The sequence below is a fragment of the Somniosus microcephalus genome, chromosome 25, assembly GCF_052327205.1.
Source record: "Somniosus microcephalus isolate GS21.2 chromosome 25, FLI_Smic_1.0, whole genome shotgun sequence".
Classification (NCBI taxonomy): Eukaryota; Metazoa; Chordata; class Chondrichthyes; order Squaliformes; family Somniosidae; genus Somniosus; species Somniosus microcephalus.
In genome coordinates this window covers 11,073,997-11,089,410 of record NC_141011.1, presented here as the reverse complement: position 1 = coordinate 11,089,410, position 15,414 = coordinate 11,073,997, and the positions used below count along the sequence as shown (strand labels likewise).

Here is a 15,414-nt window from a genome sequence, read left to right as displayed (position 1 = left end):
CCAGGTTTCATAAAGGAAGGCGAAGGAAAGGAAAGACTTGTATTTATATAGCGCCTTTCATAAGAACATAAGAAATAGGAGCAGGAGCAAGCCAGTCGGCCCTTTGAGCCTGCTCTGCAATTCAATAAGATCATGGCTGATCTTCTGCCTCAACTCCACTTTCCTGCGCTATCCCCATATCCCTTGATTCCCTTAATATCCAAAAATCCATTGATCTCAGTTTTGAATATACTCAATGACTGAGCCTCCACAGCCCCCTGGGGTAAAGAATTCCAAAGAAGCACAACCCTTTGAGTGAAATAATTTCTCCTCCTCTCAGTCCTGAACAGCCTATCAAGATCTCAAGATGTCCCAAAGTCAATTAAGTACTTTTGGAAGTGTAGTCATTCAATGCAGTAAACGCGGCAGTCAATTTATAGACAGCAAGGTCCCACAAACAGCAATGCGATAATGACCAGTTAATCTGTTTTAGTGATATTGGTTGAGGGATAAATGTTGGTCAGGTCACCAGGAGAACTCCCCTGCTCTTCTTCAAAATAGTGCCATGGGAGCTTTTATGAGGGGGCAGATGGGGTCTCGGTTTAACATCTCAACTAAGCGGCACCTCCAACAGTGCAGCACTCCCTCAGTACTGCGCTGGAGTGTCAGCCTGGATCTTCTGCTCAAGTTTCTAGAGTGGGACGTGAACCCACAATCTTCTGATCGAGAGGCGAGAGTGCTACCCACTGAGCCACGGCCGACATGTTATTAGAACATTTAAAAAAGTAGAATTGAACAATTGTCGGACCGTAGCCATACAGTCCGTAGGCTGCAGTTCCAGATAGCAATTTGATTGGAAAGCCTGGAGGGGAGGCGGGTTGCTTGGGTGCGAGACCCTTGGTCAGAGGGGGTCTGGTTCCTCTGTCAAACCGCCTGTGCACGCTGCTAACTACCAGGGAGTTCTGTGGTCCCTTGCCTCTATTAAACTCTCTGTGCCCCTTGTGATCTTGTTTCTCTATCGAGTTGCCTGCTGCCTGCCTTGTGGTCTTGCCTCTCTATCAAACTGTCTGCAGACCCCGAAATCTCATCTTGCTTCACTCCTTGTGCTCACATCCCTCTATCAAACTACCTGCTTGCCCGGCCACCAGCTTGGTTTGCCAATATGCCCGTGCACAATGCAGTCTCCTCCTGGCATCAAGCTGTCTTTGGTACCCTGTGGTCTCACCCTCCTATCAAGCTGAACGTGCATCCCTTCAGTCTCATCGTTCTACCTGGGGCTGTAACTGCGTGTAACCTCAAACTATGTGCAACCTGAAACTGCGTCACCCATGAAACTGTGGCTGCGATTTCGCCATCGGAGGCAGGATCGCGGCGGGAGGGGTCACTGGCGGGTCCCGGTCCCGCTCCCGGCTCCAGTCGCTCTGCGAAAAGGATTTGACGTTAATTGGGCTCGTTAAGCCCGCCCTGCGCGTTACCCGGCCCAATTACAAGGTGCGGGTCTGGTGACATCACCTGATGACACGTTTGTTGCTGGTATATTTAAAGGGGCCATGTCCCCATTTGCTCTCAATTCTGATGTAATGCTCCCGAGTGCTGGTTCAGGCAACAATGACTGCAGATAGACAAAGGGCTGCGCCACGTTTCAACGATAACTCACTCCATGTTCTTGTGGAAGGGTCAGGGAGGTTCTATTCCCTGGTGATGGAAGGAGGAAACCTCAGCAGACGAAGGCAGCCTGGCTGCAAATAACTGAGGTCACTGCAAGGTGTGTGTTTGTTCACACCTGGGTGCAATGTAGGAAGGGGTTTAATGATCTTCTGCGTTCAGGAAAAGTGAGTATAAAAGCACACTTATCTTCATTCTGCTGTGCCTGTCATCACATCCCCATCACTCTGCATTGCCAACCCTACTCCTGCACATCTTAACTCACCCCAACATCCCTTGTACCATCACCCATCTGTCTCTCCCTATGTAGAGAATCACATCCCCATCTTACTATGCACACCTCACACGCACCCTCATCGTTATGCAATGACAACAACTAACAACTCAAAAGGAAGCAACTTGGTAATGGCACCCCACTCCATCATAGCCTCCCTCTAAACATCTATCCCATCCATTCTTTACACTCACTCCATCACTCTCACTCAAACTTCTCATTTTCCTCATTGCAGGAAAAGAGAGCCCACAATAAGAGGGAGAGGGAGAGAACAGGAGGAGGGCCACCATCACTGGCTGTGCTCACCAGCATTGAGGCGGCAGCTCTGGACATAACAGGAGTCGAGACCAGCCTGAAGTGGGGGACGGAGAGAGGGGCTCATTAGAACAACCTGGTGATATAATTATTTTCCATACATCTTAGTTGGCATTCATAAGTGACGCATATGGGGTAAAATATCAAGAGAAATTGAATGCTCATCATGTGCATAAGAGAATGTGTCTGCAATCTACATATCACATGTCTAACTCATGTCGTTACTCTCCCACAGGACCATCAAGAGCGCCCCCCCCCCCACCACTGTCCAGGAGCACTCCTCAGAGGAACCTCCAGCCTCTGAGGGAGCAGTGTCAGCTGAAATGAGCGCACCCAGCACCAGCGCAGAGACAGGCACCTCGGTGGGTCCTATGCGAGATAGAGTAGTGTTGTCACCTGGTGTATCAGAAGTCACAAGTGAGCAAGAGCAGATGGTGGAGACAGGGACAGTAGTGAAGGCTCCTTGTCAGAGGCCACTCCTAGCTCTGCTGAGCTGCATGCAGACACTGAGCCTCGGGGGCCATCCAGAAAGAGGGCGATCCTGGAGCTTCAGGAACAAGTTCAGGAGACTCCGACAAGCTTTGCAACCACGGTCACTGTGAGTGTGCAGAGAATGGAGGAGTCCATCTCAAATATGAGCAACGCCATGACGCATGCACTGGCAACTGTAGGTTGTGCCATGGAAAGGATGGCAACCTCCATGGAGGACATAAATCGCCAGACTCAGGAGAACATGGTAACACTTCTAAATAGATGGTCATCTATGGAGGATAGATGGGCATCTATTGAGGAGAGAAACCAGAGGTTCATGGACGTCCTTGTGATGAGGAATCTCAGTACAGACATAGATCCTCATGGCCTCACTGATGTGCAGCAAGGTGCTCTCCATCTACTTGCTAGCAGAGAAGTGCGGGTAGCCCATGAGAGGGATGATGGTGGGAGGGGACGTGGAAGAGGGGGCTCCTCTCCAAGCGATCAAACTTCCACCCCCTTGGTCAGAGCCCCAGATGCCTCCCCGGTTTTTCGCCTCTCCCGGGAGATCACATGGGTTCAGGTGGATGGAGAGTGATAGAAGATTTGAGGTTAGGATCAGATCAGCCATGATCTTATTGAATGGTGGAGCAGGCTCGAGGGGCCGATTGGCCTACTCCTGCTCCTATTTCTTATGTTCTTATGTTCTTATGCACAGCCGCAGGAGGAGCAGACTTTAGCGGAGCCCTCAAAGGCTCCAAAACCCAGAGGACGACCGACAAAGCCGTCTAAGCAGGTGCAGCAGGGAAGTGAGCAGGCTGCCTCTACATCTGCTGAAGCACTTGTAAAAGACCCCACATAAATAGTCACAAGGGTAGTCACTTGGGTGATTTGCTATAAATGAATGTTAAGTTTCTGTTCTTTTACTTTGTTGTAATAAATTAATTTTTTCTGAATGTTTGTCTTCGTTGCCACAATTGCAAGTGGCAGAGTGAAGGGTAAGGGCAACTATTTTGTCCAGCAATGGTGGTGACAGTGCAAGGAATGCACAGCTCATTGTAGAGATGCTCCATGGTGTTGAAGTGGGGTGATGCCAACCTTCATGTGCATGTGGTAGCCACATGTCTATGCTGCATAAAGTTAGGTGAATCAGGCATTGATTAGGCCGTCCCTGGTATCACGGGCAGCATTGTGCTCGTGTTCTGGTCACATTGGGACAACCGCCTCCTCCAGGCTTTCCTCATGCTGAACCTCATTCTGCTCCTCCTCTGAAGAGGCTGTGTGCTCTGCGCCTTGTGCCTCATGCAGCACTAATCCTCGCTGCAGTGCAGGGCACAGCAGACGACGAAGATTCTCAAGACCCTGACTGGTGCATACTGAAGGGCTCCACCAGATCTGTCCAGGCATCTGAAGCGCATTTTGAGCAATTCAATTGTTTGCTCTGAGACTTCTGGTGGAAATGTGGCTTTGATTGTAGTGCTCCTCCTTTGATGGCCTCCTCAAAAGTGTCATTAGCCACGTCTTCAGGGGATAGCCCTCGTCTCCAAGGAGCCAGCCGGAATGTTCGTTTGGCGGTGTGAAGAGCTGAGGGACAGTGGACTAGCGCAGGATGCAAGAGTCATGGCAGCTGCCAGGGAATCTCGCGCACACATTCATGATGCTCTTCCTATGGTTGCACATCAGCTGCATGTTAAGGGAGTGGAAGCCCTTGCGGTTGACAAATACAGCTGGGTTGTGATGGCCACATGTGTGCAATCGATGATGCCCTACACCCGTGGGAAGCCAGCCAGATTGACAAAGCCAAGCGCCCGCTCAGTAACACTGGCTTCATCCGTGGAAAAGTGGATGTAATTGGCTGACTTGTCAAACAGGGCATCGGTAATCTGTGTGATGCAAGTGTGTGCGGCCGACTGGGAGATGCTGCTGATCTCTGGAAGGACCCTGACGCAATGAAGTTGAGGGCGGTGGTGACTTTGACAGCCACTGGTAAGGAGTGTCCACCCGCTCCTCTGGGCTGCAGGTCTTGGTGCAGCATTGTGCAAATGTCTGCGACTACCTGTCGCGATAGTCTCAGCCTCCTTTGGCATTGCTGCTCAGTCATGTTGAGGAAGCTCATCCTCTGCCTGTAAACCCTGTGTTGGGGGTATCTCCTGCGGCGCGGTGCAGCCCTGCGCAGCATCAAGTGGCTGAGGAGAAGGTTGGCGCTCTTGTTGTTGGTGCTGCTGGTGTGGCTGATTGTGGTCAGATTCTGAGGACCAGGGTGAGAGAGTATAAATCGTTTCCATTTTGCCATTATATATGGCAGGTGAGGATGAGATGTTAGAAGTAATCTGTCAATGGTGAGAGAGGTTATTCCAAGGAGGTGACAGTGGATATAGAGTTTACACCACACACTTACAGCCTCAATAAAGATCAAATGTGTCTTCTAAATCCTGAAATCAGCAACTTCTGACATTGGAAAGTGAACGGATGTGAAATGTTAGCTTTTATACTACATTTGCAGCTGTGAACTATTCAGCTCGATTGAACTCCCGACCTACTTACCTGATGTGATCTCCGAACGATGTGATCCTCATTAAAAATGTAGTAAAATAGAAATAGGCTGGCAAAATAGTGGTTAACAAGCGTTTAACAAGCATGTAACTATCTTAAATAACAACAGAAAATGCTGGAAAAACTCAGCAGGCCCGGCAACATCCGTGGACAGAGAAACAGAGTCAACGTTTCAGGTTGAAGACCCTTCATCAGAACTGAGAAAAAAAGCAGGAAATGAAACAGATTAAAAAGCAAGTTTGGGGGCTGGGAAATGGGGGAGGGGATGAAAGAACAAAAGGGAAGGTCTGAGAGGTGAAGAGACATTAAGAGATATTCAAGGCGAGACGAGATGGTAATAGGACAGGTAAAGAGACAAAGGTGAAGTGTGAAATGCGCTGACAGAGTGAGAGACAGCTGCCATGTGGGAGAGAAATAAAAGGAAAAGGCACAAACCAAAAGTGTGGATAAAAAATATATAAAAATATAATAGGGGCCGAGGTTATGATCTGAAATTGTTGAACTCGATATTGAGTCCAGAAGGCTGTAAAGTGCCTAATCGGAAGATGAGGTGCTGTTCCTCGAGCTTACGCTGAGCTTCCGTGGAACAATGCAAGAGGCCACGGACGGTGAGGTCTGAGTGGGAATGGGGCGGAGAATTAAAGTGACAGGCGACCGGAAGCTCAGGGTCACCCTTACAGACTGAACGGAGGTGTTCCGCAAAGCGGTCACCCAATCTGCGTTCAGTCTCCCCAATGTAGAGGAGACCACATCATGAGCAGCGAATACAGTATACTAGATTGCAAGAAGTACAAGTAAATCGCTGTTTCACCTGGAAGGGGTGTTTGGGGACCTGGACAGTGGGAAGGGGGAGGTATAAGGGCAGGTGTTACATCTCCTACGCTTGCATGGGAAGGTGCCGGGCGAAGGGGAAGGGGTGCTGGGGGTGATAGAGGAGTGGTCTAGGGTGTCTCGGAGGGAGCGGTCCCTATGGAATGTTGAAAGGGGAGGGGAGGGGAAGATGCGTTTGGTGGTGGGATCATGTTGGAGGTGGCAGAAATGGCGGAGGATGATCCATTGAATGCGGAGGCTGGTGGGGTGAAAGGTGAGGACAAGGGGAACCCTATCGTGGTTCTGGGAGGGAGGGGTAGGGGTGAGGGCAGAAGTGCGGGAAATAGAACGGACATGGTCGAGGGCCATGTCAACCACGGTAGAGAGGAATCCTCGGTTGAGGAAAAAGGAAGACATGTCGGAAGCACTGGTGTGGAAGGTGGCATCGTCGGAGCAGATACGGCGGAGACGGAGAAACTGGGAGAATGGAATAGAGTCCTTACAGGAGGTGGGGTGGGAGGAAGTGTAGTCCAGGTAGCTGTGGGAGTCAGTGGGCTTGTAGTGAATGTTGGTCAATAACCTATCCCCAGAGATGTAGATGGAGAAGTCGAGGAAGGGAAGGGAAGAAGCGGAGATGGACCATGTGAAGGTGAGGGAAGGGTGGAAATTGGAGGCAAAGTGAATGAAATTGTCAAGTTCGGGGCGAGAGCAGGAAACGGCACCGATACAATCATCAATGTATCGGAAAAAGAGGTGAGGGAGGGGATCCGAGTAGGACTGGAACAAAGAGTGTTCCACATATCCCACGAAAAGGCAGGCATAGCTAGGACCCATGCGGGTACCCATAGCAACACCTTTAATTTGGAGGAAATGAGTGGAGTCAAAGGAGAAGTTGTTCAATGTGAGAACAAGTTCAGCCAGGCGGAGGAGGGTGGTGGTGGATGGGGACTGGTTGGGCCTCTGTTCAAGGAAGAAGTGGAGCACCCTCAGGCCATCCTGGTGGGGGATGGAGGTGTAGAGGGATGTAACTATCTTAAATGCCTCCCCCGCCGCTTGGTGTCGGGTCGGTTTTGAAATCGCAGACTCGACACACTGGAAACTTACACGGAGGCGGGTTCGGAGCTGGATCCCAACCCGCTGCCAATCATTTCAATTTTGACAGCGGACCCGCCTCCAAACCCGCCCTCCGAACGCCGGCAAAATCGCGGCCTGTGTGCGCAACCTGTGGTCACCTTCCTCTATTAACCCACCCTAATCCTCGCACTTTACAGCCTTTAGGACTCAACATCAAGTTCAACAATTTCAGAATGAAACTCAACGGAAGCTCGAGGAACAGCACCTCGGAGTAAAGTCGCGCTGGATTTTTAAGCGCGGTTCGCCCCAAAATTGGCATAACCGGCGCAAAAGATCGCGGCATTTTAAGCGCAAGTTGAGTTTCCGCGGTCTTTTGCGCTAGTTTAAAAAACAATCGGGCTAGAAGCCGGGCCCGCCCCCAGGGTTAATTAATCACCATTGGGAGGTTCTGCTAATTGTGGGCCTTCGATGAGGCTCCAAAAAATTAAGCCTTTTTTTTGGGCGCAAGTACACTAATAGGCACATCTTGAAAGCTTTTGAATGTCATTTAAAAAAATAATTTACTGCAATACTGACTATTGTACCCCAATATAACGAGCAAATGGTTCTGTATTTTATTTTATTTAAAGTTATTTTCAGTAATTTAAAATCGGGTTACTCGCAAGTGGTGGACTTGACATTCCGATTAAAAATGCTTATTTTTTGTGATAAACCCATTTGCAGCTGCATTAATCAAACTGCACCACATTAAGACATTTCTTTGAAAGCAACATTTTTCTTAAAAAATTACATTTTAAAACGCTGCTCGGTTGCGCTGGTTCACGGCAGATTTTGCATTTGGCAATATGCAAATGAGTTTGAGCGGAAACTTGAGGGGGAAAAAAACACTTCTCAAAACAGGCTTCAGCGTAAGCTCGAGCAACAGCACCTCATCTTCCGATTAGGCACTTTACAGCCTTCCGGACTCAGTATCGAGTTCAACAATTTCAGATCATAACCTCGGCCCCTGTTATATTTTTATATATTTTTATCCACACTTTTGATTTGTGACTTTTCCTTTTTTTTTCTCTCTCCCACATGGCAGCTGTCTCTCACTCTGCCAGCGCATTTCACACTTCATCTAGAGCCATTGTTTGTTTCTTTACCTGTCCTATTACCATCTCGTCTCACCTTGAATATCTCTTCATGTCTCTTCTTTCATCCCCTCCCCCATTTCCCAGCCCCCAAACTGCCTTTTAATCTGTTTCATTTCCTGCCTTTTTCCCCCTCAGTTCTGTAGAACGGTTTTGACCCGAAACGTTAACTCTGTTTCTCTCTCCACGGATGTTGCCTGGCCTGCTGAGTTTTTCCAGCGTTTTCTGTTGTTTTTCCGGACTCAACATTGGTTCTGAAATTGTTGACCTCAAACACATCTTCCCCTCCCCTTTCAGCATTCCGAAGGGACTGTTCCCTCCACGACACCCTGGTCCACTTTTCAATCACCCCAAACACCCCCACCCGCGGCACCTTCCCGTGCAAGCGCAGGAGATGCAACACCTGTCCTTTCACCCTCCTCCCTTCCCACCATCCAGGGCCCCAAACATTCCTTCCAGGTGAAACAGCGATTCACTTGTACTTCTTGCAATTTAGTATACTGTATTCACTGCTCACAAGGCGGTCTCCTCCACAAACGCAGATTGGGTGATCGCTTTGCGGAACACCTCCGTTCAGTCTGTAAGCATGACCCCGAGCTTCCGGTCGCTTGTCACTTTAACTCTCCGCTCCACTTCCACTCTGACCTCTGTCCTTGGCCTCCTACACTGTTCCAATGAAAGAAAGACTTTTCTGTAGCGCCTTTCATGACCACCGGACGTCCCAAAGCACTTTACAGCCAATTAAGTACTTTCTGAAATGTAGTCACTGTTGTAATGTAGGAAACTCGGCAGCCAATTTGCTCACAGCAAAGTCCCACAAACAGCAATGTGATAATGACCAGATAATCTGTTCTGGTGATGTTGATTGAGGGATAAATATTGGTCAGGACACCAGGGATAACTCCCCTGCTCTTCTTCGAAATAGCACCATGGGATCTTTTACGTCCACCTGAGAGAGCAGAAGTGGCCTCGGTTTAATGTCTCATCCAAAAGACGGCACTCTCTCAGTACTGTTTCCTGGATCAGTATGTGGAGGAACCAACCAGGTAACAGGCTATTCTGGATTTGGTACTGTGTAATGAGAAAGGGCTAATCAATAATCTTGTGGTAAAGGGGCCTTTAGGGACAAGTGACGATAATATGATTGCATTTTACATTAAGTTTGAGAGTGATGTAGTCCAATCTGAAACTAAGGTCTTCAAACTAAACAGAGGAAACTACAAGGGTATGAGGGACAAGTTGGCCATGGTAGATTTGGAGACTACACTAAAAGGTATGAAGGTGGACATACAATGGCTAACATTCAAGGAAATAATGCATAATTTGCAACAAACATATATTCCTCTAGGGCATAAAAACCCAAAAGGAAAAGTGATCCAACCATGGCTAACAAAAGAAATTAAAGCTAGTATTAAGTCAAAGGAAGAAGCTTATAAAGTTGCCAGAAAAAGCGGTCAGCCTGAGGATTGGGATCTTTTTAGAAATCAGCAAAGGGGGACCAAGAAATTGATAAAGAAAGTGAAAGTGGAATATGAGCACAAACTAGCGAAAAATATAAAAACGGATTGCAAAAGCTTCTATAGGTATGTGAAAAGGAAAAGACTGGAAGATAAATGTAGGTCCTTTACAGTCAGAGACAGGAGAATTTATAATGGGGAATGAGGAAATGGAAGAGAAATTAAATAAATACTTTGTTTCTGTCTTCACGGAGGAAGACACAAAAAACCTCCCAGAAATACGAGAAAACCAAGGGTGTGACGAGAATGAGGAACTTAAAGAAATTATTAGTAAAAAAAACAGTACTAGCAAAATTAATGGGACTAAAAGTCGATAAATCCCAAGGACCGGATGACTTACTTCCTAGGGTTCTGAAAGAGGTGGCCATTGGAATAGTGGACACATTGGTTGTCATCTTCCAAAATTCTATAGATTCTGGAGCGGTTCCTGCAGATTGGAGGATAGCAAATGTAACCCCGCTATTTAAGAAAGGAGGGAGAGAGAAAACGGGGAACTACAGACCTGTTAGCCTCACATCAGCAGTTGGGAAAATGCTGGAATCTATTATAAAGGATGCAATAACTGGGCACTTAAAAACTAATAGTAAGATTGGGCAGAGTCAACATGGATTTATGAAAGGGAAACCCTGTTTGACAAACCTATTGGAGTTCTTTGAGGATGTAACTCGTGGAGTAGACAAAGGGGAACCGATAGATGTGGTGCATTTGGATTTTCAGAAGGCCTTCGATAAGGTCCCACACAAGAGGTTGGTGAACAAAATTAGGGCACATGGAATTGGGGGGGAGGGGGGCCTACCTGCTTAAAAAGTGACAAAGCCCCCCATGGGATCCAGGGCAATTTGGCACATTGGATCCAAAATTGGCTTAGTGGCAGGAGGCAGAGGGTGATGGTCAAAGGTTGTTTTTGTGACTGGAAGCCTGTGTCCAGTGGTGTACCGCAGGGATCGGTACTGGGTCCCTTGCTGTTTGTAGTGTACATTAATGATTTAGATATGAATGTAGGAGGTGTGATCAGTAAGTTCGTAGATGACACAAAAATTGGTGGAGTGGTAATTAGCGAGGAGGGAAGCCTCAGGCTACAGGACGATATAGACGGGTTGGTCAGATGGGCAGAACAGTGGCAAATGGAATTTAACCCTGAAAAGTGTGAGGTGATGCATTTTGGGAGGACTAACAAGGCAAGGGAATACACAATGAATGGTAGGACCCTAGGAAGGACAGAGGATCAGAGGGACCTTGGTGTGCATGTACATAGATCCCTGAAGGCAGCAGGACAGGTAGATAAGGTGGTTTAAAAGGCATATGGGATACTTGCCTTCATTAGCCGAGGCATAGAATATAAGAGCAGGGAGGTTATGATGGAGCTGTACAAAACGCTAGTTAGGTCACAGCTGGAATACGGTGTGCAGTTCTGGTCGCCACACTATAGGAAGGATGTGATTGCATTGGAGAGGGTGCAGAGGAGATTCACCAGGATGTTACCTGGGCTGGAGCGCCTCAGCTATGAAGAGAGACTGGACAGGCTGGAGTTGTTTTCCTTAGAGCAGAGAAGGCTGAGGGGGGACCTGATTGAGGTGTACAAAATTATGAGGGGCATAGATAGGGTAGATAGAAAGGAACTTTTCCCCTTAGTAGAGGGGTCAATAACCAAGGGGCATAGTTTCAAGGTAAGGGGCAGGAGGTTTAGAGGGGATTTGAGGAAAAACTTTTTCACCCAGAGGGTGGTTGGAATCTGGAACTCACTGCCTGAAAGGGTGGTAGAGGAAGGAACCCTCACAACATTCAAGAAGCATTTAGATGAGCACTTGAAACGCCATAGCATACAAGGCTATGGACCAAGTGCTGGAAAATGGGATTAGGATAGGGCTTGATGGCCGGCACAGACATGATGGGCCGAAGGGCCTCTTTCTGTGCTGTATAACTCTATGCACTGTGTGGTTTCCAGGTGGCTCGGTTGCATAGGGGTAATGAGTTAAACAACCCCAGGAAGACCCAGGTTCAACCCGCAACCTGTGCTATGTCTGAAGGTCACAGCTGAGCTGGTGATACAAACTTTACAAATGGTCTCAACCCATACGGGCTTGGGGGGGCCAAGAGGGAAGAATCAGCCAGAGCTCCCACTCTTGAATTTTATCCATTGGACCCTGCGGGAAAAAGGCACGTGTCTGGATGCCAGATGAGAACAGAATTTAGCTTGTCTGTGATGCCCCGTGCAGTTGAATAGTCAGCCACTCAGGGTCCAGGATCACACTTGAAGAATGGCCGGTTGGTTGAGGTCCCGCAACCCATGGAAGCCATGCTTCAACCAGCAGAGGGGAAGGGGGAGGGGGAGGAAGAAAGATAAAATGGGCATGGGTTCCTTGCAAGATAACAAGCTTCTGATGGCAACTCATGCAAACTCCTGCACCCACCACGATGGCAGTCCACAAAGAACACAAGATTTCACTCAAATCCCCCACCACAGGGTCACAACTTTCCCGGGTGTGGATGGGAGCAATTCCCATTGATGTTCAGACCTGAGGCCTCGTGGGCGCCGCATCCCTCACTCCCAACGCACACGGGAAATGGAGGCAAAGCAAACCTGAAGGGAAGTCGCCTTTGGAGCGCGTCACCCACCCACCCTCTTGGCCAGGTATGGTAAAGAAAGACTAGGATGGTGTGGGGAGGGGATTCATTTATAGTCTGTGTCCTGAACAGAAACCAATGAATCTCCCGTGCCACTGAAATTAATGTGTAAGCTGTTGGCTGTGAACGACTGCATATTTGCAAAAGGCCTATTGTGAATCATGGAGAGGCCTGCAGAGCAGGTCTTGTAAACTAGTTTCCAAATGATACGACTGCACTGCTTTACGCACTATTGGAACCCAGAGTATTGAATCTACTTGTGGACAATTTCTTCAGTGGACTGGTAGTTGCTCTCACTGAAATATACAAAACTCTTACAGGCCTCGACAGGGTAGGAGCAGGGAGGATGTTTCCCCTGGTTTGGGGAGTCGAGAACCAGGGGTCACAGTCTCAGAATAAGGGGTTGGCCACTTAGGACTGAGATGAGGAGGAATTTCTTCACTCAGAGGGTGGTGAATCTTTGGAATCCTCTACCCCAGAGAGCTGTGGAGGCTCAGTCGTTGAGTATATTCAAGACAGAGCTCAATAGATTTTTGAATATTAAGGGAATCAAGGGCTATGGGGATAGTGCAGGAAAGTGGAGATGAGGTCGATGATCAACCAGGATCTTATTGAATGGCGGAGCAGGCTCGAGAGGCTGAATGGCCGACTCCTGCTCCTATTTCTTATGTACTGCAGTCTAGCTGTCCAAGGTCAAGACTCCCAGCTGGCAGACTCTGGTTTAAAATCCAGTCTCTGCCGAGATTCACCTTCTGGCTGACCATTGACTGTGAGTTTGGCTGGACTCGAGACCACTTGTTGGGGGGGATGTATGCTAATCATACATCCTGGAAGGTCACCCGCGTTGTGCTATCGACAGTGGATGCACATGTGTTCACCGACTGACTGTACAGGCCTCCCAGTGGGGAAAGATAATGAGGATGGAGGAAACGGAAGCAATACTTAGCGCTAAGTACAAACAGCACCCCCCGCAAAGGGAGAATAAATCAAACTAAAATGCAGAAATGCCAAGGAAATGAAGAGAAGCTTGAAGCAAAATATGCTAAAGGCAAAATCGAGACAAACGTTTTCAGTATGTGTGAGGTGATACATTTTGGTAAAAATAGTAGCGATTATACGCTGACTGGATGTAGGCTCAGTACTTCGTGTCTTCAGCTGCCGAGGCCCTAAGCTCTGGAATTCCCTCCCTCAACCTCTCCGCCTCTCTACCTTTCTTTCAATGTTCCCCCTAATTTTAAATTTGGGTGCGTGGTCCTTTTAACGGGCTGCGCACCCTATTCAAAATCTCACATTGGGAAAGCCGGTCTTGGGCTGCGTGGTCACGCGGCCATGCAGCTTAGCGGGAACGTCGCTCTCTCTTCTGTTCAAACCTGCCTTTTTGACCAAGCTTTTGGTCATCTGCCCCAGTATCAGTGGGCAGCACACTCGCCTCTGAGTCAGAAGGTTGTGGGTTCATAGTCCCACTCCAGGGACTCGAGCACATAAAGCTAGTCTGACACTCCCAGTGCAGTGCTGAGGGAGTGCTGCACTGTCGGAGGTGCCATCTTTCAGATGAGACGTTAAACCGAGGCCCCGTCTGATCTCTCAGGTGGACGTAAAAGATCCCATGGCCACTATTTCGAAGAAGAGCAGGGGAGTTATTACCCGGTGTCCTGGCCAATATTTATCCCTCAATCAACAGAACAAAAAAAACTGATTATCTGGTCATTATCACATTGCTGTTTGTGGGAGCTTGCTGTGCGCAAATTGGCTGCCGCGTTTCCCACATTACAACAGTGACTACACTCCAAAAAAGTACTTCATTGGCTGTAAAGCGCTTTGAGACGTCCGGTGGTCGTGAAAGGTGTACAGAAATGTAAATCTTTCTTTCTTCTTTCTCTTTATGTGGCTCGGTGCCAAGTTCTGTTGGCTTACGCTCCTGTGATGCGCCTTGGGACATTAAAAGTGCGATATAAATACAAGTTATTGTTGTTGTTGTTTGGGAAGAGCAGAGGGATTTGCAGGTACAGCAATTAGAGACAAAAAACACGCAGTTACATTTGACAAAAGCTGTATTTCAGGTGTCCTACCTGTGCTCCCTCTGGGTACACTTCATCAACAGTGGAGTCGATCAGGTCATCCTCGTCAAAGGTAGCTCGTTTGTAGGTTGACATCTGAAGGGCCAAATGGAGAACAGACTCTCTGAGTGTTTCCATCTCTCTTATACAGACCCTGGAGGCCCGCCATATGACGTAGTATCAGGTCAGGTGAGAGCCAGAACAACTCTACGACACCTAGGCAAACCAAGTCTCCTGCCGCAAAGGCCTAAATCACACCTGAGCAACCCAAACCCTTTGAACTGTAAACATCTGAGCCAGCACAGGTGGAGAAGCTCCTAGTGCCAGACTTTCTTTTTTACACCAACACTTTTTTTTTGGGGGGGTGGTTGGTTAACCAGACCTCTCCAGCAACAAGTTTGACTGAAACGCCTCTTCAAGCAGGAAGCTGGAGTGATTTAGATTCCTTTCATTGTGTTTCACAATGTATTTTGTGATAAGTGCTTCTGTATTCAAAACCCTGGTTAAGCACAAAGGTTAGTTTAAAAAAAGAACTTCCTTGTTCCTCCACTCCCACATAAGGGGCAGGACTGGAGGGATTCAGTGAATAAATATCCTGTTCAGAGACAAACACACTGAGCTCACTGGTCTGCCAGGAGTCTTTTGTTGCTTCACAGGTTTGTTGTTGCTGCTGTTACCCCAGCAGTACTTCGGAGGGAGGAGCTTGTTAAAACATTCCGAAGGAGCCCTGAATTCCCTCCTGCGTTCAGAGTGGCTCGAGTTATCTGCCGTCAGATCTGACTCTCACCAACAAGCTGGCCCAGGTGAGCCGAAAGCATTGGCTTCACCCTTTCAGCAACCCACTGGCGCTCTCTGCAACATCCCGAAAAAGAGCTGTACAAGTTACAGTACATTCCCAGAGTTTGGAGAAGTGCACAGCCTCATCTGTGTGCGGATTTAAT

At 48.2% G+C, this 15,414-nt stretch overlaps 1 protein-coding gene across 2 annotated transcripts in view; it reads right to left on the bottom strand.

Annotated features, from left to right (window-relative positions):
• Positions 1–15,414, bottom strand: part of LOC147100498 (endothelin-converting enzyme 1-like) — a 312,062-nt gene that overhangs the window by 169,935 nt on the left and 126,713 nt on the right. Inside the window, exon 2 of one of the 2 annotated variants that reach the window (XM_085966797.1) lies at positions 14,486–14,569. In XM_085966797.1, coding sequence (XP_085822923.1) covers positions 14,486–14,569 — 84 coding nt within the window. Of the gene's footprint in view, positions 1–14,485; positions 15,017–15,414 lie in introns of those variants that run through there. The other variant, XM_085966796.1, reaches the window with a different exon arrangement.